At 42.6% G+C, this 23,375-nt stretch overlaps 2 protein-coding genes across 2 annotated transcripts in view; both read right to left on the reverse strand.

Annotated features, from left to right (window-relative positions):
• Positions 1 to 1,874: 1,874 nt before the first annotated feature.
• LOC136581751 (salivary glue protein Sgs-3-like) lies at positions 1,875 to 16,912 on the reverse strand. Its single transcript, XM_066582373.1, has 4 exons — positions 16,901 to 16,912; positions 6,743 to 6,960; positions 3,069 to 3,774; positions 1,875 to 1,934 (listed from the first exon to the last, which is right to left on the reverse strand). Exons 1-4 carry the CDS (start codon positions 16,910 to 16,912, stop codon positions 1,875 to 1,877), a joined length of 996 nt encoding a protein of 331 aa, XP_066438470.1.
• Positions 16,913 to 17,047: 135 nt separating this feature from the next.
• LOC136581752 (mucin-5B-like) overlaps positions 17,048 to 23,375 on the reverse strand; it is a 99,656-nt gene continuing 93,328 nt past the window's right edge. The window contains exons 15-17 of the mRNA XM_066582374.1: positions 19,282 to 19,438; positions 18,431 to 18,559; positions 17,048 to 17,196 (exon numbers count right to left, since the gene is read on the reverse strand). Coding sequence (XP_066438471.1) covers positions 17,048 to 17,196; positions 18,431 to 18,559; positions 19,282 to 19,438 — 435 coding nt within the window. The remainder of the gene's footprint in view (positions 17,197 to 18,430; positions 18,560 to 19,281; positions 19,439 to 23,375) is intronic.

Below are 23,375 nucleotides of genomic sequence, written 5' to 3' on the forward strand. Positions count from 1 at the left end.
AGTACTTACGCACCCGAGTACCGCCATTTTCGAGTACTTCAGTACTCGGGTGAAAAGATTCGGGGGGCGCCGGGGGGCGGGGAGAGGCGTGGCGGTGCGGGGGGTAGCAGCGGGGAACAGGGGGGAGCCCTCTCTCTCTCCCTCTCCCCCCCCCACTCCCCACTGCTACCCCCCGTGCCGCCACGGCGCCCCCCGAATTTTTTCGCCCGAGTACAGAAGTACTCGGAAATCGCGGTATTCGGGCGAAAAAGGGGCGTGGCCGAGCACGTTCGCTCATCTCTATTACAGATGCTTCTGTTCCTAGTGGAGCATGTGTACGAATTTCCTTTCATTCACTAAGTATCATTTTCGGTGCGCAACGTGTGTGTGTTTCTGGCAGCCATGTTTTTCCGGATGCATTGCGGAGCGGGTGTGGGTTCGCCGATGCACAAACCTCTGGTCGCATGTTGGAGCATGTGCATGAACTTTCAGTTGTTCATCATATTTACGTCCACTGGTAATATGTCCTATCTCATTATGTTTATGTGTTTGAGAAGGGAGCTAGTCTACCTCTATGTCCTCTGAAACGCATCAGACCACCTTGTACTGCCTTTTACCATGTTTACCCGTTGAATAAATTGGATTTACCCACACCCTTTGAATTCTGCTTAGAGAATACCATGGTGTATTTTCAAAGCCAACATGGATACCTGAGAGAGCCCGTCTGTGGATTGCGAACTCCTCACCCAAGTAAGTGTCTTTTCTTATTAACCCAGGGGTAACCTGGAGTGCTGGAAATCTTTGTCAATTGCTTTTTTTGTCCTTGTGATTGAAATTCCGGTGTCCCCAGGGTTGCCCCTTTGATGCTCTCCCTTCTCCTTTTGGATTCTCTTTCAAATTAGGTGTTACAGTGGCCCGTTGTAACATTATTTTGTAGGCTAACCAGGACTAACGCCATGGCGGCCTGTCTGTGGATTGGCTGTCCGCACCAGGTGAGACCTGTTTACTTTTATCCTACACACTATATACATCTGCACATATAATCATCACCATTGTCAGGGCTTAAGGTCTTAACTGTTATTGTAAAAGATAGATAAATCGGCGGCTGTCAACTCTTTTCTTGACCAGGGAGGAGTAAGTATGCACTTATTTATATTGAACAATAGGACATCTTTTAAGGTGCCTATAGGCATTAGAGGAAGGTTGGCTTGCTGATTTTGGCAGAATCAGATAAATAATTTTAATGGGGCCATGCTGACTCTCCCCAAATGGCAGATGTTGTGGTAAGGAAGGATAGTGCATGTTGAATTTTAACATGTCTGATCTTTTGTTCTCAACAGAAATAAGCCTCTTATATCTCTTGCCTAATTTTAAACGCATGTATGCTCAGTCGAGTATGAATGTATATGGAATAGCTCTCACCTAAACCAGCAGTTTCTGAGGTCATTGTTCAACAGTTTATGTGCATAGGGGGTCTTCCTTGATGGCAGAAATTCAAGAAGAATTAGGTCTTTTTGATATCAACAAACTCCACTGTTTGCTCCCACATGAGATCAGCAACTGTCGGAGAGATCTGGCAGTGATTTTTCTCTCCCCATCTGAAACAAGTGCTTGCTCAGGCAAGCTGCGTATGAGGGAGTTATGAAGAATAGCTCTATGACAGCTATTGTAGGTGGATGGCACCTTTAGTCATTAGCTGACTACTACTTATTATTAGAGTACGATCCCACTATGTAGTAGCTGCAATGCATATGAAACCCCATGTGTAATTGGCCAATGAGCGCACAATCTTGCTGATAATACCGGCAAGGTTGTAGGATTATTGACTGCAGCATATGGGCAGGGTTTCAGACATATTACGGATCCTGCATTGTGGCACTGTGCCTTTATGCTGTTCAAAGAACCATAATATCACTTTCAGCCCCCTCTATCAACAATTTCTCAATTCTCGTCATCTATAAAAACAACACCAAAACTTAGATTTTACCTTTATATTAAGACGTACCTGTACTACTGGTTGTGGATGTAGAAGATGGTTTCGTGGTTACAGAAGTGGAAGATGGTTTAGTTATAGTAGGGGTTGTTGATGAGGTACTACTTGTCGTAATTTTAGTACTAGTGGACGGTATTGTAGTTGTAGATGTTGAAGTAGGTGTAGTTGGTGTCACTGTAATAGTGGTGCTCGTTAATGTAGTGGACGGTGTTGTAGTTTTTGTAGTCGCAGTGGATGGTGATGTAGTTTTCGTAGTCGCAGTGGATGGTGTTGTAGTTTTTGTAGTCGCAGTGGATGGTGTTGTCGTTTTTGTAGTCGCAGTGAATGGTGTTGTAGTCACAGTGGATGGTGTTGTAGTTTTTGTAGTCGCAGTGGATGGTGTTGTAGTTTTCGTAGTCGCAGTGGATGGTGTTGTAGTTTTTGTAGTCGCAGTGGATGGTGTTGTCGTTTTTGTAGTCGCAGTGGATGGTGTTGTAGTCGCAGTGGATGATGTTGTCGTTTTTGTAGTCGCAGTGGATGGTGTTGTAGTTTTTGTGGTCGCAGTGGATGGTGTTGTAGTTTTTGTAGTCGCAGTGGATGGTGTTGTAGTCGCAGTGGATGGTGTTGTAGTTTTTGTAGTCGCAGTGGATGGTGTAGTCGCAGTGGATGGTGTTGTCGATTTTGTAGTCGCAGTGGATGGTGTTGTAGTCGCAGTGGATGGTGTTGTAGTTTTTGTAGTCGCAGTGGATGGTGTTGTAGTCGCAGTGGATGGTGTTGTAGTCGCAGTGGATGGTGTTGTAGTTTTTGTAGTCGCAGTGGATGGTGTTGTAGTCGCAGTGGATGGTGTTGTAGTTTTTGTAGTCGCAGTGGATGGTGTTGTAGTCGCAGTGGATGGTGTTGTAGTTTTTGTGGTCGCAGTGGATGGTGTTGTAGTTTTTGTAGTCGCAGTGAATGGTGTTGTAGTCGCAGTGGATGGTGTTGTAGTTTTTGTAGTCGCAGTGGATGGTGTTGTAGTTTTTGTAGTCGCAGTGGATGGTGTTGTAGTTTTTGTAGTCGCAGTGCTGGTTGCCGTTGCTGTACTACTGGTTGTGGATGTAGTAGATGGTTTCGTGGTTACAGAAGTGGAAGAAGGTTTAGTTGTAGTAGGGGTTGTTGATGAGGTACTACTTGTGGTAATTTTAGTACTAGTGGACGGTATTGTAGTTGTAGATGTTGAAGTAGGTGTAGTTGGTGTCACTGTAATAGTGGTGCTAGTTAATGTAGTGGACGGTGTTGTAGTTTTTGTAGTTGCAGTGGATGGTGTTGTAGTTTTCGTAGTCGCAGTGGATGGTGTTGTAGTTTTTGTAGTCGCAGTGGATGGTGTTGTAGTTTTTGTAGTCGCAGTGGATGGTGTTGTAGTCGCAGTGGATGGTGTTGTAGTTTTTGTAGTCGCAGTGGATGGTGTTGTTTTCGCAGTGGATGGTGTTGTAGTCGCAGTGGATGGTGTTGTAGTCGCAGTGGATGGTGTTGTAGTTTTTGTGATCGCAGTGGATGGTGTTGTAGTTTTTGTAGTCGCAGTGGATGGTGTTGTAGTCGCAGTGGATGGTGTTGTAGTTTTTGTAGTCGCAGTGGATGGTGTTGTAGTTTTTGTAGTCGCAGTGGATGGTGTTGTAGTTTTTGTAGTTGCAGTGGATGGTGTTGTCGTTTTTGTAGTCGCAGTGCTGGTTGCCGTTGCTGTACTACGGGTTGTGGATGTAGAAGATGGTTTCGTGGTTACAGAAGTGGAAGATGGTTTAGTTGTAGTAGGGGTTGTTGATGAGGTACTACTTGTCGTAATTTTAGTACTAGTGGACGGTATTGTAGTTGTAGATGTTGAAGTAGGTGTAGTTGGTGTCACTGTAATAGTGCTGCTCGTTAATGCAGTGGACGGTGTTGTAGTTTTTGTAGTCGCAGTGGATGGTGTTGTAGTTTTCGTAGTCGCAGTGGATGGTGTTGTAGTTTTTGTAGTCGCAGTGGATGGTGTTGTAGTTTTTGTAGTCGCAGTGGATGGCGTTGTAGTTTTTGTAGTCGCAGTGGATGGCGTTGTAGTCGCAGTGGATGGTGTTGTAGTTTTTGTAGTCGCAGTGGATGGTGTTGTAGTCGCAGTGGATGGTGTTGTAGTTTTTGTAGTCGCAGTGGATGGTGTTGTAGTCGCAGTGGATGGTGTTGTAGTTTTTGTGGTTGCAGTGGATGGTGTTGTAGTTCTTGTAGTCGCAGTGGATGGTGTTGCAGTCGCAGTGGATGGTGTTGTAGTTTTTGTAGTCGCAGTGGATGGTGTTGTAGTCGCAGTGGATGGTGTTGTAGTTTTTGTGGTCGCAGTGGATGGTGTTGTAGTTTTTGTAGTCGCAGTGGATGGTGTTGTAGTCGCAGTGGATGGTGTTGTAGTTCTTGTAGTCGCAGTGGATGGTGTTGCAGTCGCAGTGGATGGTGTTGTAGTTTTTGTAGTCGCAGTGGATGGTGTTGTAGTCGCAGTGGATGGTGTTGTAGTTTTTGTGGTCGCAGTGGATGGTGTTGTAGTTTTTGTAGTCGCAGTGGATGGTGTTGTAGTCGCAGTGGATGGTGTTGTAGTTTTTGTAGTCGCAGTGGATAGTGTTGTAGTCGCAGTGGATGGTGTTGTAGTTTTTGTAGTTGCAGTGGATGGTGTTGTAGTTTTTGTAGTCGCAGTGGATGGTGTTGTAGTTTTTGTAGTCGCAGTGGATGGTGTTGTAGTTTTTGTAGTCGCAGTGGATGGTGTTATAGTTTTTGTAGTCGCAGTGGATGGTGTTGTAGTTTTTGTAGTCGCAGTGGATGGTGTTGTAGTTTTTGTAGTCGCAGTGCTGGTTGCCGTTGCTGTACTACTTGTTGTGGATGTAGTAGATGGTTTTGTGGTTACAGAAGTGGAAGAAGGTTTAGTTGTAGTAGGGGTTGTTGATGAGGTACTACTTGTCGTAATTTTAGTACTAGTGGACAATATTGTAGTTGTAGATGTTGAAATAGGTGTAGATGGTGTCACTGTAATAGTGGTGCTAGTTAATGTAGTGGATGGTGTTGTAGTTTTTGTAGTCGCAGTGGACGGTGTTGTAGTTTTTGTAGTCGCAGTGGATGGTGTTGTAGGTTTTGTAGTCGCAGTGGATGGTGTTGTAGTTTTTGTAGTCGCAGTGGATGGTGTTGTAGTTTTTGTAGTCGCAGTGGATGGTGTTGTAGTTTTTGTAGTCGCAGTGGATGGTGTTGTAGTTTTTGTAGTCGCAGTGGATGGTGTTGTAGTTTTTGTAGTCGCAGTGGATGGTGTTGTCGTTTTTGTAGTCGCAGTGCTGGTTGCCGTTGCTGTACTACTGGTTGTGGATGTAGTAGATGGTTTCGTGGTTACAGAAGTGGAAGAAGGTTTAGTTGTAGTAGGGGTTGTTGATGAGGTACTACTTGTGGTAATTTTAGTACTAGTGGACGGTATTGTAGTTGTAGATGTTGAAGTAGGTGTAGTTGGTGTCACTGTAATAGTGGTGCTAGTTAATGTAGTGGACGGTGTTGTAGTTTTTGTAGTTGCAGTGGATGGTGTTGTAGTTTTCGTAGTCGCAGTGGATGGTGTTGTAGTTTTTGTAGTCGCAGTGGATGGTGTTGTAGTTTTTGTAGTCGCAGTGGATGGTGGTGTAGTTTTTGTAGTCGCAGTGGATGGTGTTGTAGTTGCAGTGGATGGTGTTGTAGTTTTTGTAGTCGCAGTGGATGGTGTTGTAGTCGCAGTGGATGGTGTTGTAGTTTTTGTAGTCGCAGTGGATGGTGTTGTAGTCGCAGTGGATGGTGTTGTAGTTTTTGTAGTCGCAGTGGATGGTGTTGTAGTCGCAGTGGATGGTGTTGTAGTCGCAGTGGATGGTGTTGCAGTTTTTGTGGTCGCAGTGGATGGTGTTGTAGTTTTTGTGGTCGCAGTGGATGGTGTTGTAGTTTTTGTGGTCGCAGTGGATGGTGTTGTAGTTTTTGTAGTAGCAGTGGATGGTGTTGTAGTTTTTGTGGTCGCAGTGGATGGTGTTGTAGTTTTTGTAGTCGCAGTGGATGGTGTTGTAGTCGCAGTGGATGGTGTTGTAGTTTTTGTAGTCGCAGTGGATGGTGTTGTAGTCGCAGTGGATGGTGTTGTAGTCGCAGTGGATGGTGTTGTAGTTTTTGTGGTCGCAGTGGATGGTGTTGTAGTTTTTGTAGTAGCAGTGGATGGTGTTGTAGTCGCAGTGGATGGTGTTGTAGTTTTTGTGGTCGCAGTGGATGGTGTTGTAGTTTTTGTAGTCGCAGTGGATGGTGTTGTAGTCGCAGTGGATGGTGTGGTAGTCGCAGTGGATGGTGTTGTAGTCGCAGTGGATGGTGTTGTAGTTTTTGTGGTCGCAGTGGATGGTGTTGTAGTTTTTGTAGTCGCAGTGGATGGTGTTGTAGTCGCAGTGGATGGTGTTGTAGTTTTTGTGGTCGCAGTGGATGGTGTTGTAGTTTTTGTAGTCGCAGTGGATGGTGTTGTAGTCGCAGTGGATGGTGTTGTAGTTTTTGTGGTCGCAGTGGATGGTGTTGTAGTTTTTGTAGTCGCAGTGGATGGTGTTGTAGTCGCAGTGGATGGTGTTGTAGTTTTTGTAGTCACAGTGGATGGTGTTGTAGTTTTTGTAGTCGCAGTGGATGGTGTTGTAGTTTTTGTAGTCGCAGTGCTGGTTGCCGTTGCTGTACTACTGGTTGTGGATGTAGAAGATGGTTTCGTAGTTACAGAAGTGGAAGATGGTTTAGTTGTAGTAGGGGTTGTTGATGAGGTACTACTTGTTGTAATTTTAGTACTAGTGGACGGTATTGTAGTTGTAGATGTTGAAGTAGGTGTAGTTGGTGTCACTGTAATAGTGGTGCTTGTTATTGTAGTGGATGGTGTCGTAGTTTGTGTGGTCACAGTAATTGTTGATGTAAGACTTGTGGATAATGTAGTTGTGATTGGTGTAGTGGTAGCTGAAGTCAAAGTAGTAGACGTTGTAGGAGTTGTTGTACAGGGCAGTGGCAAACTTCTTATTTGACAAAAATAGTCACATATAACTTGACTTCCACAGCCGGTACTGTCATTATAGTTTATATATATTAAAGTATCTGCAAAAAACAGAAAGACACAATATATTATTAGGTTAATAAAAAAATATAAACTATTGTTCCAGAAAAGAAATGAGAGTTACATATTTTAAGTTAGTATCTACCCACATTTTATCACAGAATATGTATATTTGAATTTCTGCCCACCACTATTGTATGCAATGATAAATGCTATTAGGTAGCTACTAGATTAAACATGAAATGTGTCACCATCTAGCAGAATGACCTTCTACATCTGAGGAAGAACAATTATGTAGCCAATGAAACGCTTTATTTTTCTTAAACACAGTAACATCTTCATGTGCAAATGCCGAAAAATTGAACTTGAGTGCTAACTTTCTGCAACAAGTTAACCATTAAAAACTATTTTTCTCTTATCTTCATACAACAAAATTCATTGTAGGGTAAGGTTGGGACATCGAAAGCCGATATATTCAAAAATCGATATATCGCTAATGCTTTGGTGATACTTTTCATCTATATTGTTATGTCCGATACCTCGGTAAAATCGATAGTTTAAGGTGATATATAATCGATTTTTGTAAAGAAGAAAAACTTCTTTTCATATACCTCATTTTAATTATATGTTTCATTTGTAATTTTTTTATTTTCATTTGTAACTCATTTTTTTTCATGTTATTAAAAGTTATAAGTTAATAATAAATTCAACAGTTTAAAGTTTTAAAACTATAATTTTTTTGTTGATTGTTGCTTTATTAACCCTAGACCTGTTTTATTTTTTATACAGCATTTAAAAAAAGTCGATATATTGAAATATCGATAGTTTTCCACTGATATTTTACAATAATCGACAGTCTGTTCAGCAAGCTCTGATTGGCTGAGACAGTCAATGAAGGGCTGTGATTGGGCATCGAGCAAGCACCGACAACCAATCACAGCACTCTATTGCCGGAGGCGGGGTTCTCAAACCTGGCCTCCGGCAATAGATTTGGGAGTGCCGAGGAAGCCCGGATCAGCGGCAGAGACCAGCGGCCGCGACCCGGACTGCAGCGGCTAGGTGAGTACTGTTTGTTTTTTTCCAGCACTCTTGGCTGCGTTTTAGGTATGCCAGCGCTGCTGAAACGGGGCGGAATCTGCAGTAACGCAGCGTTGAAAAACGCTGCGTTTCTGCAAACGCCCTGTGTGAGGGAGGCCTAAGAGTATAAACAAACTATGGTACAAAAAGTTGTCACAATGCCTCAAAAGCCATGTTAGTCTCTGATGCATATGTATGTTTAGACAATGAGCTGTTAAAAGGCCTTTCTAATTTAAATATTAACTAACCGGTTAAACAACCACTAAGGGCTCAGTCACACGGGCGCATCGGCTTCACTGCCGGTCATGTGTTCTTTCATCAGCGCTGCAGAGAGACGTCCGTCTTCAGGTACGGCCGTCTTCCTCCTGCAGTGAGGGCCCAGTCACACGGGCGCATCGGCGTGCCAATGCGCTCGTGTGACTGAGCCCTAACTGTGCAGCAGGGACTGTCTTGCATGAAGCCACTATGACCACGCAAATTAAAAGCTCAGCCTGTGCAGACTCCCTGAGGTCTCCCCTTGAGGGCTCCAGCACACTTGCGTTTTTCTTGCAAGTTTTTTTCACGCAATATTGCTGCTTTTTTTCACTCAAATATCAATTGAACTTTCTAATGTTAAAAACGCATTGCACAAAAAGCACAAACCTGCACTGTATTTTTAACGTTAGAAAGTCCCATTGACATTCATGTGAAAAAAACGCAGCGATATTGCGTGAAAAAGCCGAGCAAGAAAAACGCAAGTGTGCTTGAGCCCTAATGATGAGGCAGAGATCTCCGGAATAGCTCTGCCCAATCATAGAAGTAATTATGCAGCTGTAGAGTAGCTGTAGAGTAGCTGTATGATCCCCTCTATCCCAGTCTGTACTCATCTGTATGATCAGTGCAGGAAGGATACAGGAAGCTGAACTACCAGTGTTCAGCTGACTGCTACAGTAAAGGTAATGTGAGCACACAGCAGTCTGCATGGAGGGGGACAAAATGAGCTCTCTGTGAGAGAGCAGGTATAAGTAACTATTTGTGAAAGAGGGAGTACAAGGAGCTGTTTGTGAGAAAAGGGTGCATAAGGAGCAGTCTGTGTGTGAGAGGAGGTATAAAGAAATGTGTGTGTTAGATGGGCAAAGGGGCAGTCTGTGAGAGAGGGGGCATAAGGAATAATCTTTCTGGTATAAGGAGCAGTCTGTATAGTAGAGAAGAGGGACGGTGGTGGGCAGTCTTCGTGAGAGTGGTGAGAGAGAATGGGCATGGGGAGCAGCCTGTGCCATAAAGGAGGCTTGGTGAGCAGTCTGTAAGGGAGATGAGTGTATGCATAGCAATCTGTCCATTCAAATCCCAGTCTTCCTGCTACAGGGACAACACTGAAGTCTGGGGGGATGAGTAACTGACTGGATAATAGGCACGCAACGTTTACGCTTTTTCTGCTATACACTACCAACAATAGTGATTGTAACCCCTTCACTGCTCTAGACTACAGGGGATACTTACATTAACACCATTAAATATCTCGACCACCAGGATTGCAGACACTAATTCATTTTCTGCCCAGGGATGGTACCATAAACCCAGTAACTAGCCTAGCTAATTATGGCAATTTATTAGGTGCTACATAGCAATACAGAAACCACTGACAACAGTCCTACTTACTGAAACAGGAACAGGTATAAATGCCAATTCCCAGCAGCATGCAGAAAGACAAAATGCTACATATGGGAAAGGTAGCATAGGTGCAAAATACTGATGAGCAGCCGCTCACCCACCCACCAGACAGTAACTGCTTAGTATTATACTTGCATATAGGGAAGGCTTGTATAGAGTGCCAATGCCACAGACATGTGTAGAACACCATGTAAGCTTACATCCTATTAGTTACACACATATTATTAGATCAGGTGGGCTATCACTAGTGATTGTGGTATCTAAGTGGTCTATGATGCCATAGTCAAAAGTTGAGGGTGACATCTAGGTGTTTACATAGAGAGAGAGGGCTCCCTCTGTCACTGCAATGGTGCCCTATGACTTGATTGCGTAGCGTCAATTGGTTGACATGGTAGCTAAGGACCTAACAAAGGCTCATCCTAATAGATTACCTGCCAGTTCATTACTGATAGGCAATTGTGCTTTGGTATGTGGTGTATACCAAAGCATTTTATCAGGACATTGCATTGTAAGAGTTCCCTAATGGGACTTAAAAGGTAATTAACTATTCCAGTGAAGATCAATCACTGGTAGATTTACTAACACTAATAGTTCGGCAGTGTAAAGTTAAGGCCCGTTTACACGCAAAGACATTGAAAGATTTACAGCTTTAGCGATCATTTTGCATAAAGTGTTAATAAACACTAATGTCCATTAGCACTTTATAATCTTCATTTGCGTGTAAAAGGGCTTCTGGGAGCAGTTTGCAGACCTCAGCATGTGGTCTGAGCTCTGCACACAGCTGCTTTGTTCTCCTATGGGCTGTCAGCAGAATACAATGTTATCTGCAGCTCCTGTGGAGAATACAGCGTACAGTTGACTGTTAGATTTCTCCGGCTGAACAATGGATTTAAAGCTCACCTTAAAATCATCATTCAGCTGAAGAGTGAAAGATGGCTGCATTTATACACAACGATTATCGCTCATATGCCATAGTTTGAACGAATTTTGAGTGATAATCGTTGCGTGTAAATGGCCTTTATACAGACGGTTCTAAACTCCATCAGTTTATCACGATGGCTCATGGTGGATGATAAATCTGGAGTATCTTTCGACTGTCTAGTCTAAGTAAATATCATATACTAGTTGGCTTAGTTTTACACTAGTTTTAGCACCAACATTTTGATGTAAGAAGTATTGCTTGGGGCATGCCCTTTTTCTTTTAAAGCCCATCATGCAAGACTACAATCCATTTTTGGACATGCTGAAAGAGGTCATAAATGTAGTGTAAAGCCTGGAAGACAGTTTTCTGGAATCTTCTTCAAGAGTAAACCTGCCCCTATGTGTTTCACTAAATATTATCAAAAATAAGTCTGTACTAAATGGGAGGAAATTGTCTCTCTAGTACCACCTATGGATAGCTGATAACCCAAGTCATGTTCACGGCTCCTAAAAGGGTTGGACACGGACTCAAGCCACTTGAGAGACAATGGGGCATATTTACTTAGACTGGCAAGTCTCTTAATACATTTGTTTCATCTGGTGGCACCTCTGTGCACCAGATGAAAAACCTACTCTAGCTAGGAGCTGGAGTAGGTTTTTGGTATAATCTACATTACTTTCAGGCGTATATTATAGTAAAAGTGACAGTCTGTGCTGAACCAAAACTGGATGCCACCAACTTTTTGAAAAAGTGTTGGGACGTGGCATAAATGTCCTAAATGTCACAGTTTTGGCACATATGTTTAGCATCCAAAGTCTAATAAATAAGCCACAGTTTTCTTCCTACTAAAGGAGAGCTAATTGACATATAAAGACTCTGTCAGCTCCATCTTTGAGAGGAGAACCAGAACCTTCTGAGAGCCGAATTATAAAATCACTCCAGCAACTGATAGAGTTGGTTTAGTTTAGCACATCTTACCTGCAGGATATGTCTTGTTGTTGAAGTAGCAAAAACATTTTGTAGTTGTGGGCGGTGTAACAGTAGTTGTGGTACTTTGAGAAGTTATAGTTACGGTGGATGTTTGAGTCACAGTGGAGGTTGCAGTTCCACAAGGAATAGTGTATGTATGTGTTGTCCCATTGATGCCACATACAAGCACAAGGCACATCCCTTTGCCAATATCTTTAACGGAGATTGTTTGATTGTAGGCATAAATGGATCCATTGTATTCACAGTAACAGGCTGCAGAAGGAACACATGTCAATGAGAGGATGCTATGGACTACAACATACTATACATGCAATGCTTACATTATATGAGGGTTGAAATATTAATTTTCCTACTTCCTTAAAGTGTGGCTTTTTTGGGAAATGCTTTTGTAGTTTTTGATGCACTTTTTGAGCCAAAGCCAAAAGTGAATTGAAAAAGAATGAGAACTATAAACTATTCTTTAGTTCTCCTTTCTGCTGGGTCTCCTTCTGCATTTGGCTAAAATAAAACAGCATCAAAACCTGCATCTGTGTCAGTTGTACATGGCCAGAAAAGGTTTTAGGACTCCTTCACAAGGGTGTATTTGCACAGAGATTAGAACTCGTTGATAGCAATGGATTTCCTCTAATTTCCCAATTTTGAGCACATATTTCTCGTAGGCACAAAAAAAAGGACCTGCTCTATTTTTTTGCACCAATGGTCCCCATGGATGTCTATGGGAGGTGGGCAAATGCGTGCACAGATGTGCAAATATGCTGTGCAATTCCGTGGAAAAAAGGACACATTTAGAACTCGTTAGGCTAAATAGACATTTAAATTGGAGCGTGTTCATCTGTCACGTGCAAATAAACATGTCCTGCATTCGCAAAAAGTACATTAAATTACATCGATATGCACGCAAAAAAGTTTCAAACATAGAGCAAATACGTTGCACGGAGACTTGTGCAATACACATACGCCCATGTGAAGGAGCTATTAAGAGCAGCTTTAGACGAACATATGTGCAATTGCGCATGATTCAGTGTAACATATTTGTGCAGCGAACAAGGTTGAAGAGGTAGATTTGTGCGCATGTCGGCTCATAATACTGTACATACAGTGCCTTTTCATATGCATGCGCTAAACACCCCCTAATTTAAAAGCCTAATGAGGTCCAGATGTGTTCTGTTTTTCAAAGAAGTGTATAGCGCATGTTCCTGTGTATTGTGCATGCCTTTGTGCACCTTCCATAGACTTCTATTGGGGCCTTTGCTGTGCAATATGCAGAAAGATAGAGCAAGTCCTACTTTTTTGCATGCGCACAAAATGTGCGCAAAAAACATTTATGAGAACGAATCCATTGATATAATTGGGTTCTATTTTCTGCCCATTGTGCGCAAATACGGTTGTCTGAAGAAGCCCTAAGGCTTCCTACACATGGCCGAAGGGCAATATCGGGAGGTGAAACTTAGTCCAATATCGCGCTCGTACACATGCGATGTACCGACGGATATGAGGCGTTATATTACATAGATAGATAGAAAAATAGATATGAGATAGATAAATAGATACGGTAGATAAATAGATATGAGATAGATAGATAGATAGATAGAAAAATAGATATGAGATAGATAAATAGATATGAGACAGATATGAGATAAATAGATATGAAATAGATAAATAGATATGAGATAGATAGATAGAGATAGATATTAGATAGAGAGATATTAGATAGATAGATATGAGATAGAGAGATAGATAGATAGATATATATGAGATAGAGAGAGATAGATATGAGAGAGATAGAGAGATAGATAGATATGAGATAGATAAATAGATATGAGAGAGATATGAGATAGATAGATATTAGATAGATATGAGATAGAGAGATAGATAGATATGAGACAGATAGATAGATAGATATGAGACAGACAGACAGACAGACAGACAGACAGATAGATAGATAGATAGATAGATAGATATGAGATAGACAGATAGATAGGAGATAGATAGATAGATAGATAGATATGAGATAGATAGACAGATAGATAGATATGAGATAGATAGATACACTGCTGCATTTGTGCACATTTGCAACTGCCACTTTTTTCATGTGTGGACTGTCAGTATTCCCTTTCTTGGCATCAGTTAGGAAATAACTTTGTATTTCGGTACAATATAATCATGTCATTAAAGGGGTTGTCCCGCGCCGAAACGTTTTTTTTTTTTTTTTTAACCCCCCGTTCGGCGCGAGACAACCCCGATGCAGGGGTTAAAAAAACAACCCGCACAGCGCTTACCTGAATCCCGGCGGTCCGGCGTCTTCATACTTACCTGCTGAAGATGGCCGCCGGGATCCTCTGTCTCCGTGGACCGCAGGGCTTCTGTGCGGTCCATTGCCGATTCCAGCCTCCTGATTGGCTGGAATCGGCACGTGACGGGGCGGAGCTACACGGAGCCGGCATTCTACACGAGCGGCCCCATAGAAGACTGCAGAAGACCCGGACTGCGCAAGCGCGGCTAATTTGGCCATCGGAGGGCGAAAATTAGTCGGCTCCATGGGAACGAGGACGCCAGCAACGGAGCAGGTAAGTATAAAACTTTTTATAACTTCTGTATGGCTCATAATTAATGCACAATGTACATTACAAAGTGCATTATTATGGCCATACAGAAGTGTATAGACCCACTTGCTGCCGCGGGACAACCCCTTTAACTATCTGCTGCATGTTTGTTCATGTGTTTCTCGCATGTGGCTCGTGGCTAATTATGGCCGTGTGAGCCCGACCTTAGACAAATACCCAGATGTGTGGCGCAAGATAAAAAAAAGATATACATCTGACGTGTCTGTGATCGATGCTGTTTCCATAGGCTCCCATGTTTAAAACAAATGTCCACATTTAATGAACATGTTTGTTTACTGAAGGCTGAGAGAATTTTTTGTAGCATGAGAAATTGGGGGCCCTAAAGAGTTTGTGTGAAGAATAATAAAACAAACAAACAAAAACAAAAGGCAAGCCCACCATGAGGACTAACTAATGCTAGCCAGGGAAAACTCAGTATTGAAACTACTTACTAACGCTTTAGTATTACCATGCTGATTGAAATAAAAAGCAGAGCAACAAATACTATGTGCGCTGTATGAAAACTACATATCCCAGAAGAGCTTGCTTCTGCTCTCTGCTACTTCCTGTCAGGTGAGCAGCTAAGCCCCGCCCCCTCTGCCTCTGAGGTTCCCAGACACCTCCTGGGAGACAGGCCCCCACATACAGCTAGCCTGTACAGCAGCGTGTCATTGGCATCTAACAAAACATAATGACTTGGATGTCATTAGACGTGACGTTATTTAGTCACATGACTGTCTATTATCTAAGATACACTAGCAGATTCTGGCGGGCGCAGTCACATCGGTGCGGGACACACCAGCGCCGTGATTGAACTGGCTGAGCAGCCTAATTAGTCCCAGGTGTTATCAACACCGCAAAATCGTACAGATACAATGGTGCCTTGGGTGTGCAAATGTGCACAAAAATGGAGCACGGAGCAGATATTTTTGCACGTGCAAAAATACAGCACAAAAACGTTGAATGTGAAGATCTAAAAAACAAAAAAACGCGTTAAAAAAAAGTTTGTCTGAGAAATCAATGGGCATTGAGAACTGCACATTACGTCTATGGGAGGTATACAAATGCGCGCGTAATACGCAACTGGAAGCGTGAGGCACTGCATAAAACCACCGTGAAAAGTATACCGAATAGAATATGCTGCGGTTGATCATGTCAATAAGCCCATTCAAAAGAAAATATTTCATATTGGTGCGCCCAAAACCCGCAGGAGAATCTAATTTGCGCGAATAAGGCCTCACACTGCTGTGCAATCCGATACTCAGCCCTTAGTGATGGCCCCATAGTGTTTTTACGTCCTGCCGTTGCAGGACGTGTATGGGGGGAGATAGCGCTGCCATCTTCCTCCATATATCGCGGGAGCCGGCTGTTTATTACAGCTGACACCCGGCAGTAACAGCTCCGATACGCCACACGGCCAATCGGGCTGTTTACCCTTTAAATGCCACTGTAATTTCTGACAGCGGAATTTAAATCCCCTGATCAATGTTCGGGGGTCCCATACGGCTACCCGCGTTGAGATTGCAGGGAGCTGTGCGGGTGTCATGGCAGTCGGGGCCTTCTGAAAGGCCTCGATAGCTTCCTGCCAGATCGCAGTATGATGTATGATGCAGGAGCGATTAAAGCATCACTAGTTGTTGTCACATCAGGGAACTTTAAAAAAAAGTAAAAATAAACATCAATAAAGTTTTAATAATTATTATTAAAAAAAAAAAGTTATAAAAGTAAAAAAAAAAAATACCTTTTTCCACATTTATAATAAAATGTAAATAATAAATCAAAAATACATAATTGGTATAGCTGCATCTAAAAAGTCTGATCTATCAAAGCAATGTGTTATTTACCCCGCACAGTGAACGTCGGCCGAAAAAATTAATAAAGAACACCAAAAAATGCACTTTTTCAATTACCTTGTCTTCAAGAAAAAATGCAATAAAACCACTGAGAAAATAGTAAAAAAAAATTAAATATTTATCTTTAAAAAAGTAATACAGCAAAAAAAAAAAGCTATATAAGGGCTTATTCAGATGACCGTATATCGGCCGGGTTTTCACACCCGGTCGATATACAGTGTCCCTCTCTGCGGGGGAGGGAGGGGGGTGGGAGACTGGAAAAGCCGGGAGTAGTGCACTGAGCTCCCGCCCCCTCTCTGCCCGCTCCCATTGCAAATAGTGGCGAGGGGCCTCCTCCCCCTGCAGAGAGGGACACCGTATATCGGCCGGGAGTAAAAACCCGGTCGATATATGGTCGTCTGAATAAGCCCTAACTTTGGTATTGTAGTAATCGAACTGACCCATAGAATAAAGTTGTCATGTCATTGTTGCAGTGGTGTGCCGTAGAAACAAGACGCAACGAAAGATGGTGGAATTTCATTTTTTCCTCAATTTTTTTGCCACTTATATGGTATGTTAAATAGCACCATTGAAAAGTACAACTCGTCCCGTAAAAAACAAGCCTTTATACAGCGACATCGATGCATAAATAAAGGAGTTACGATTTTTTAAAACGGGGAGGAAAAAACAAAAATAGAAAAAAAACAGTGTTTTTAACAGTTTCTTTTTTTGTCCACCTTCTTGAAGAACCCCATTCATCAAATTCAAGCCAAAGTAAGACTGAACACTTCTGCCCATACATACATCTATATTTGTCTTAAAACTTACCATCGATATCATAGTGACAAGCGATGCCTTTCGTTGTGCAATTACTGAAAAATGAAATAAAGATTTCTTTAAGATCCACATTGCCAGGAAAATATTAAAAAAATGTGTACAAATGTCAAACTGAAATATTGAATATCCTGTAATAGCTCACCAGACTTCACAATTATTGCAGGATACGATTTTGTCTCCTATCATATAGTAGTGCCCCATGTGATCATAGCAGCCACACTGGCTTACACATTTCATAGTAGTTTCTTCATAGTAAGGTGTATCTTCAGGACACCGAGGATAACAGCCTAAGACAGAATATATATAGAGTGACATAAACAAAGACAAACGGCGCAAATAGAATATACATTTTTTTTAAAATAATTATAAATTATCATACTAGACTAATCAGTTAAAGGGGTGGTACGACTTAATTTTTTAATATAGTTTTGTGACCTCCCCATGCCCAAAACTGTAGAATATTGATACATTTAGGCCTCATGTCCACAGGCGATTTAATCTGCGGAATCCGCATGAGGCCCCCGCACGGGAGATCTACTAATCAAGCCGCTCATAGGGATGCATGGGCGTCCATGAATTAATTAAAGCATGTGGATGTGATTTGCGGACCTTCTGGTTTGGAAAACAAATTGCAGCATACTCCATTTCTGTGTGGATACCGCATCTGCAGTGCAGAAGAAAAAAGATCCGGACAGATTAAAAAAAAAAGTTGTTGCCCGCGGCCAGGGTCGGGCTCCCGCGGGTGGAATCCAATCTACCCGTGGACATGAGGCCTTACTGTGGCGCCGTTTCGGCATTCCAGCACCACAGCATCTAACAGGTGATGTCATGTGTGTCGAAATAAATCACTGACTAAAGTAAGTTGAAATGAATTTTTAGATTTAATTGCCCCAAAACCTACAGTATCTACAAGATACAAGAGTTAATGTTGACAATGTCACTATAAACTTAGTGAATATCTGTCACGGTTCAAACCTGGGAGCTCCTGTGGTCAAGGTGATGTCTCTCCCTAGTGAGCTATTCTGCCTGCTGGACAGCTTCCCTACCTAACCTTGCCTAGTTTCTTTCTCCTGCAACCCAGCTTCACTCCGCACTGATTAGACACTCTTTATAAACCTGGCACCGTCCCTCCCTCAGTAAGTGATTATTGTGCTCTCAGACAGTAGTCAAGCTCTCTCACCTGCTCCTCCATGCATATAGTTGACATTTCTACCTGTGTACCGACCTCTGGCTTCCCTGACTATGCTACCCACTTGCTCTTCTGTAACGCGAACTGATACCTACACGTCAAACTTACCTCTGGCTTCCCTGACTACACTACCCGCCTGCTCTCTCGGCCATAAACTGATACCTATCCGTGTACCAACCTCTGACTTCCCTGACCACACTACCGATCTGCACCAGTTACAAACAAAAGACTCCAACCCTGAACTGGATTATAACAATATCATTATGAAAATCACCCAGAAATACAATAGCCAAAATAGAATAAAAGCCGATCCTGGTCTTAAGTGTATTTACCTTCTATTTTTACTGGCTCAGTTGAACAATTTCCAGATGGGTTCCTGCAGGTCTGCATGCAGTTGGCTCCGCAAGCTTTATAATGCCACTCACACTTGCCTTCCTCATTATAATAGTCACAGAACACAGCTGCACAAAAAGACAACAAACACAATAACTATAAGATATTAGAAAAATGTAACTTACTGCGTAGTTGGCAGAATTCCTATAGAAAAGGGGGAATTTATTAAGACTGGCATTTTATACACTAGTCTGAAGCCTAAGCGCGCTGCAGGCAGGTTTCACATTTGCCTCGGAACCTCTGACAGGAGATTCCATCACAGATCCCGCTCAAAATACTGGAAGAAAAAGTGCTGGATGCACTGCTTTTCTTCTGTCCAAAAGCCGTCAGATGAGTGGAAAGCGGATGGACCATGAAATCAATGGGTCCGTCCACCGCTGTTCAGTTCCGTTCTGAGATGGAGCCGTTCGGCCATGGGGATTCCGCTTTCCTGCTCCTTCGACGTAGATGTGAAACCATGCTGAGATACGTCATATATCTCGAGATGCATACCTCTTAATAATTTTAGGCAGCCTGTGTGCAAAAAAAATCAAATCTACACCAGTTGTGAGTTAGCATAGATTTACTCCATAATATAGGCTTAAATTATACTAAATATGTCAAGTCACAGGAGGTCCCAGCCTCTCCTTCCAAGCCCTGGATACTTTTTTGAAAAAGAGCTATGTACAATTAAAAAATGTGCACATTTTTTGCACAAAGAAGTGTGACAAATGTATGACTTTTTACACCAGAAAACTGTCACAAGTGCTTTGATAAATTCCCCCCTAAGTCCTATATTAGTAATACTTACGACAACGACCTGGAGTTCTCCATTCAATACAGATACAATGGGAGAGGCACTGCAGAGCATACATTGCTATAGCTGTGCAATAACATTCACAATCCCCGCCTTCATCACAAGCGCAGGAATCTTTCACACATGCCTCATAATAGCCAGTCGGATCGACCTGTAAGAATAGTAGAGTAAAGTCACAGTAACCTCATATGTCGTGGCGCATAAATTGTGGAGAATGATTGGAAAAGATGAGTAGTAGTATTACATGCTGATTTTGAGATGTACAAGTACTTAGTAGCTTACTGTAGTGAATCTTGCAAAAGTGAAACTCAACCTCCATTTTTACATACGTTGTGTAATTTTTTAGATTATTGGATACAGAACAATTCACTAAGAGTGGTTCTAGAGAGGAGCGATAGTGATTGAGTAAATAGAGGCGAAGCACATGGAGGATCTCTTCCAGCCATCCGCCTCCATTCACTGTCAACAGGCAGCATCATGGTGCCCGACTGGTACTGAGCGAGAAGTCTTTCACTATTCAATCCATTTCAGTGAGCTGAAAATGAAACAACTAGCAACTACCGAGCAACTTTTCACTCACTACCCTACTGGGTGCCGTGTTTACTATCGGCTCATATAAAAATACCCCAATGCTGGCCATAAACTGGTGATTTCAGAAGGCCCTACTCTGGATTTGTCATTGCAGTTGGTCTGTGAAGGCTCAGGAAGCTGCTGGAAACTGTTTCCGTCAACAGTTGTCTGGTAAAATTGCATATAGCATTAGATATCCAACAGATATCTGCTAAGAAGCATATCTGTCAGACACAATGGGGTATGTTCATTATTTTTTTGTATACCAGTTTTCTGGTGTACAAAAGTAGGCTACTTTTAGGGGTTCTAGGCTTTGCCCTGCACTTCTTCAAAAAGTGGGTGAAGCCTTGTGTTAGGGGCAGAGATGTAACTTGAAAATTCGGGGCCCCAATACAAACTCTGTAACAGGGCTCCCCAACTATTATGCTTTATTCATAGTACTAGGCTCCCTATATGGAGGAGATAGGTCTAATGGGCCCCCCTAAGAGTCCTGGACCCGGGTGCGACCGCATCCCCTATAGTTACGCCCCTGGTTAGGGGGTATGGTCATTTCCACCTGACATAAAGAGGTGCCACCACATGCAACAAATATACTAAGATCTTGCGCCTCTTAATACATATTTTTCACAGCAAAGTCAGTGCAAATTTTAGGTATGAAGTACTAGTCTAAGTAAATGTGCCCCATTGGACTTTTGCAGCCATTAGTTAGCAGATAAGTTATTAACTTAGTCATGTATGAAATTTTTGATTAAATAATTATTGAATTATAATTGAGCGGTGCTTAACGGAATAAATTACATATGTATGGCTATAAGGACGGAGGTATTTGACACCTTTGTGGGGGATAGTTTTTCTGCAAAGATCTCTGGTATGACTGATCATCCCCACAGGAAGTACCAGTACTTATCATATGATGTTTTTTAAATCAAATCACACAATAAGGGCAGGCTCACACGACCGTAATTCACTGCGTGCCGCACATAAGCTGGCACGCAGTAAGTATGCAACCAATCACAATGCACTATCTTGGCATGTATGCATGCGTAATACATGTCAATATAGAACATGCTGCAATTTTTATTGCGTATGCATTTCGTGCAATATGTGTGAGATGTAGCATGGGAGCCTATGAGAGGTTGGCACAGCGTATTACACATGCTCAACCTGCCGTGACCATAGCTTGTGTGAACCCGCCACGATCTTGATTGTTCATATTTAATGAGGGATCCTTCAAGCATTATTTACACTGGCAGAGCAAATATACAGTCATATTCCCTAAAAGCCTTATTTAAAAGACCTGTATATTCTGAGTAGGTCACAGGTAGAAAGATAGAAAAATCTCCGTGCTCTAGGACTAGGAGTGCGGAGCCTTTTCTATTTTTTACTCCTTTGGCTTGGCTGTAAGCCCCTGGTTACCAGAGGGCTCGAAACCTTCGAGACGTCTTTCCAGAGTCCTGGATCAGAGGACGAAGAGTCATATTGATACGCAGGCTTGGACACTAGGTACCAGTGGGATCCCTATCCAGGAGTCCCACCGTATACCAGGTGAGTGGATTTCCCTTGAATACTTAAAAACAATACTAGAGAGCGCTGGTACATGTCTACCCATTTTTCCACAGGTAGAAAGATGTTTTCCTTTAAATGTCTTGTGTTTTATGAGGTCTTCTTTGTCTAGCACTAGTCTAAGTTGCAATACATGTACATCATACTTTGGATCCAGAACTATAAACCCTTCGAGGTTTCACTATTTGTAAAACATAGTAATCGTGAAATCAGTACGGTTTCAAGATTTGATAACCGCTCGTTGATAAAACTCTACTCTATTTCTTGCTCTGCATACACTGGGGCTTTACAGCACAAAACCGTCTAAAGAAGAGCTGTCTCTGTTGCCCACAGCAATCAATCACAGAACAGCTTTCATTTTCTATAGTGCTCTTACAAAATCCATGCTGTGATCGGTTATTGATAAAGGCCTTTTTAGACGGAACGATTAATAATTATCATTCAAAACAGTCGTTCAAATGAGCGAAAGAGACTGATAAACGTTCAGTCTAAACGCAGCCAACGACCGAACAACTAACAAGAATCGTTGACTTTTCGTTTGTCATTAGAGATGAGCGAACGTACTCGGTAAGGCCGATTTCGCAATCGAGCACCGCGATTTTCGAGTACTTCACTACTCAGGTGAAAAGTACTCGAGGGCGCTGTGGGAGAGCGGGGGGTTGCAGAGGGGAGTGGGGGGGAGAGGGAGAGAGAGAGCTCCCACCTGTTCTGCACTGCTACCCCCCGCTCCGCCACGCCACCCCCCGCCCCCCGGCGACCCCCGAATCTTTTCACCCGAGTAGTGAAGTACTCGATTGCGAAATCGGCCTTACCGAGTACGTTCGCTCATCTCTATTCGTCATTAATTTGCTGGAGGCATAAATATCATCGTTGGCTCATTCACTTATCATTCAGTGACTCTCTACAGGGAATGTGAACGACTGAATGATTTCTCGTTTGGACGAGCCAACGATGTAGGCTGCCCGAGCGAACAAGGGAACTCTGACACCATTCGCTCGTTCACACGATATATCGTTTGATGTAATCGGATGTTTTTTCTTACTTGCAGTTTTGATAAATCTATCCTATAGACTTAAATTAGTCCAAAATTACCATCCAGGTTTTGGGTTCATAGACATACGCCTGTTTTGTGTGAAAATCACAATAGAGAAAGGCCACAAAACCATCGCTTGGTAAATACACCCAAAAGGGGGTAGAAAGTGGTTGTAGTTTTGGGAGTGTGACTTCAAACTGCGTATTATTTGCTGCTTAGATCTGGACACCTACTAGGACTCGCCATGACGGCAGTTTCAGACGGACGTGATTTTCTCCTGTAATTGCTTAAACAAAACAAAACCATTGATTTCAGTGGATTTCATTTTCACTTTTCATTTTCATCGGGATTCTCGCCTGTTAATTGTACGACGGAGAAAAGATAGGACTTGCCGTATCTTTTCTGCAAGTAGTAATAATTACAGGAGCTATCCTTCCGCGTCTTTTTAAATTCAAATCCTGTGCTAATGAGCAGCGTTTGAATGGCCTTTGAGGTTATGAAAAAAAACTCGATCAAGCGCAATTATGCTCTGTACCGGCGAGTTTAGTTGCGTTATGGCAGTCTGAAGTCGCCCTATCTCGGTATCCCCCTCTTCAGACCTCTGCTCTTCACTCTCATAGTTGTATGAGCAAACAGGGTGCACATGTCTGGTTGTTGAATGCGAGTGTCTTTGGCTCTCGGCTGCCTTGCGGCACCAATCCCTTGCTTGACCTAGTTCTGTCTAGGCTGATGATTCCAGGACTGTGTGAGCCAATCCATCCCAGAAGTAAGTTGAGTAATGCACTGTATGGTTATGCAAAATTAATACTTTTTTGCTGGCACCAACCTCCAATTGTAAAACTGGGTGCACCAATAGTTTAGCAGCCTGACACAGCATGCCCACAGACATACTTTATATGAATCCATGTGTACATACTTTTCC

This window comes from Eleutherodactylus coqui, chromosome 11 (genome assembly GCF_035609145.1).
Source record: "Eleutherodactylus coqui strain aEleCoq1 chromosome 11, aEleCoq1.hap1, whole genome shotgun sequence".
NCBI classification, from domain to species: domain Eukaryota; kingdom Metazoa; phylum Chordata; class Amphibia; order Anura; family Eleutherodactylidae; genus Eleutherodactylus; species Eleutherodactylus coqui.